This window comes from Vigna radiata, chromosome 8 (genome assembly GCF_000741045.1).
Source record: "Vigna radiata var. radiata cultivar VC1973A chromosome 8, Vradiata_ver6, whole genome shotgun sequence".
Classification (NCBI taxonomy): Eukaryota; Viridiplantae; Streptophyta; class Magnoliopsida; order Fabales; family Fabaceae; genus Vigna; species Vigna radiata.
In genome coordinates, this window is record NC_028358.1 from 41,592,131 (window position 1) to 41,594,711 (window position 2,581).

General features: G+C 37.5%; 1 protein-coding gene across 1 annotated transcript; it reads left to right on the top strand.

Annotated features, from left to right (window-relative positions):
* The first annotated feature begins 242 nt into the window (after window positions 1-242).
* On the top strand, window positions 243-1,740 carry LOC106771259 (leucine-rich repeat extensin-like protein 6). Its single transcript, XM_014657209.2, has one exon. The coding sequence runs from the start codon at window positions 250-252 to the stop codon at window positions 1,471-1,473; it is 1,224 nt and encodes a 407-aa protein (XP_014512695.2). The 5' UTR covers window positions 243-249; the 3' UTR covers window positions 1,474-1,740.
* Window positions 1,741-2,581: the final 841 nt, after the last annotated feature.

Sequence of the window (2,581 nt, forward strand, 5' to 3'; positions counted from 1 at the left end):
TTAAATTTAAAATCGTCTAACCACATTTTGACACGCGTGCAGTGTTAAAAAAATGTTGTCTAAAAAATATCATTATCCGTAAAAAAAAATTGGTGTTAAAATATTAAAAAGTTGTCCAAAGAATTTAGATGTAATGTAATAGTCCATGTAAATGCAGAACCAAACCTCGAAACATTAATTATGTCAATTTGCATCTCACCAAACTTGAGAAATTTTGGAAAGACCTTGGGTATATAAATCGAAGGTCCCATGACAGAAAATCACTGGGCATCATTAATGGCTTATAATTCTCCCAAGAGAAAAGGTCCTTATCTTAATGCAGTATTCCAGGTCTCCCTCCTCCTAATTCTCATCTCCTTCATCAACCCTTCACACCCTTTTTCACCTCTTCCCCCTCTAAACCCAAGGCTCTCCAAAGCCTACACAGCACTCCAAGCATGGAAACACAAAATCACATCAGACCCCAAAAACTTTACCTTAAACTGGTGTGGCCCCAATGTTTGCAACTACACTGGCATATACTGTGCACATGCCCCAGATGATCCTCACATCTACACTGTTGCTGGAGTTGACCTAAACCATGCCTCCATATCTGGTTCATTGCCAGAAGAACTTGGCCTTTTAACTGACCTAGCGCTTTTCCACATAAACTCCAACCGCTTCTGTGGTTCCCTCCCCAACAGCTTCGACCAGCTAAATCTCCTCCATGAACTAGACATAAGCAACAACCAATTCTCAGGACCCTTCCCCGATGTTCTTCTCTGCATCTCCTCGTTAAAATACTTAGACATCAGATTCAATAACTTCTACGGCAACATTCCCTCCCGCCTCTTCGATCTCAAACTCGATGCCCTTTTCATCAACAACAACAACTTCAAATTCTCCCTGCCTGAGACCTTCGGCAATAGTCCTGCTTCTGTTGTTGTGTTTGCAAACAATGACCTCAAGGGTTGTCTCCCTTCGAGTTTGGCCAAAATGAACGGTACCCTTAACGAGATTATCATCACCAACAGTGGTTTAACTGGCTGTTTGCCTAGTGAGATAGGGAATTTGAACAAAGTAACAGTGTTTGATGTGAGCTTCAACAAGCTTGTTGGAGATTTGCCCCAGTCCCTGGGGAAAATGAAGAGGTTGGAGCAGTTGAATGTGGCGCATAACATGCTTTCTGGCACCATTCCTGAGAGTGTGTGCATGTTGCCCAAGTTGGAGAATTTCACGTACTCGTACAACTACTTCTGCAGTGAGTCACCGGTGTGTCTCAAGTTGAAGGATAAGGATGATACCAAGAACTGCATTCCTTATAGGCCATTGCAAAGGTCACCTGATCAGTGTGCAGCTTTCTACAAATATCCTGTTCATTGTAGTGCCTTTGGTTGTGTATCTCCGCCGCCGCCGCCGCCACCACCTCCTCCTCCTTCACCACCACCTCCTCCGCCGCCTCCACCAGCGGAAAAATACCACCACTATCCCTGATGAGCCGCGGAGAAGTAAAAGTTTGCATTGTTTAATTTACTTTCTTTATTTTTTGGAGATTGAAATACATATTAGCTCGGTGAATATAATTACAGATAGTTTTCAGTTTTGGTCATACGTTTACCTTGTACAAATAAAAAAAAAAGGAAAGTGTGGAAATTAGCTGTGTATTTCCACTATTTATTTTGAAACTGGTTTGGTTTGGTTTGAGAACATTTGGGTCGTGACTTATAATTTTCTATGTAGTATTAATGCAAAGGGCAATGATATTTTGATAATACTTTTTTGATAATTTCTTTTATAACGGGGGTGTTATCATTTTATTGGTCTATTTAAATTTGTTTAAAAAATATTTAAAATGGACTAATCACAAGCTGTCACGTATACGTTGTCAAAAAGTTGTTTAAAAGGTGTTGTTAAAAGAAGTTTTTCCTAACGCAAATATAACTTCTTCTTTTTTATTATAGAAAAGCACCGATCATGATATTTTAACAACATTTTTGAATTACTTTTTTTAAAACAGGACATGTATCATCATTTCATTCGTCTGTTTGAATTTATTTAAAAAAATTATTTGAAACGAATCAATCATAAACTGTTACGTATGCGTTATCAAAAAATTGTCAAAATATAATTGTTAAAGAGGCTTTTTCCTATCAGCAATAGTGTCTTGTCTTTCCTGTGTAAGTGGAATTGTATTGTTACCTTTCATGTTCATGTGTAGTAGTTGCTGTAATAATAAATATAAAGGGAAAATTTTGTTGAAAACAATCGAGAGGGGATATATTCTGATTGTGATCTCCAAAGAATCATTAGAGGTGAAAAAACTATCACTACTTTTGGTGTGGAAATTGATAGTATGAAATTTTTTGAAGTGAAGATGTACGAGGAAGAGAGTTAGTGGGCAGTGTTACTTTCCTCCTTTTGAGTTGTTTTACTTTTTATGTTGTTTGTTCAATAACAGGTGGTTAATATTTAATCATCATTTCATGCAAAGATTTCTTTGTACGATATATATAGCATTGTTTTGATATTAAAGACAATTCATCCCTTGCCCAGTCAATGAAAATGATTTATCTTCATATTATAAACGTCGGATGGCAAGTCA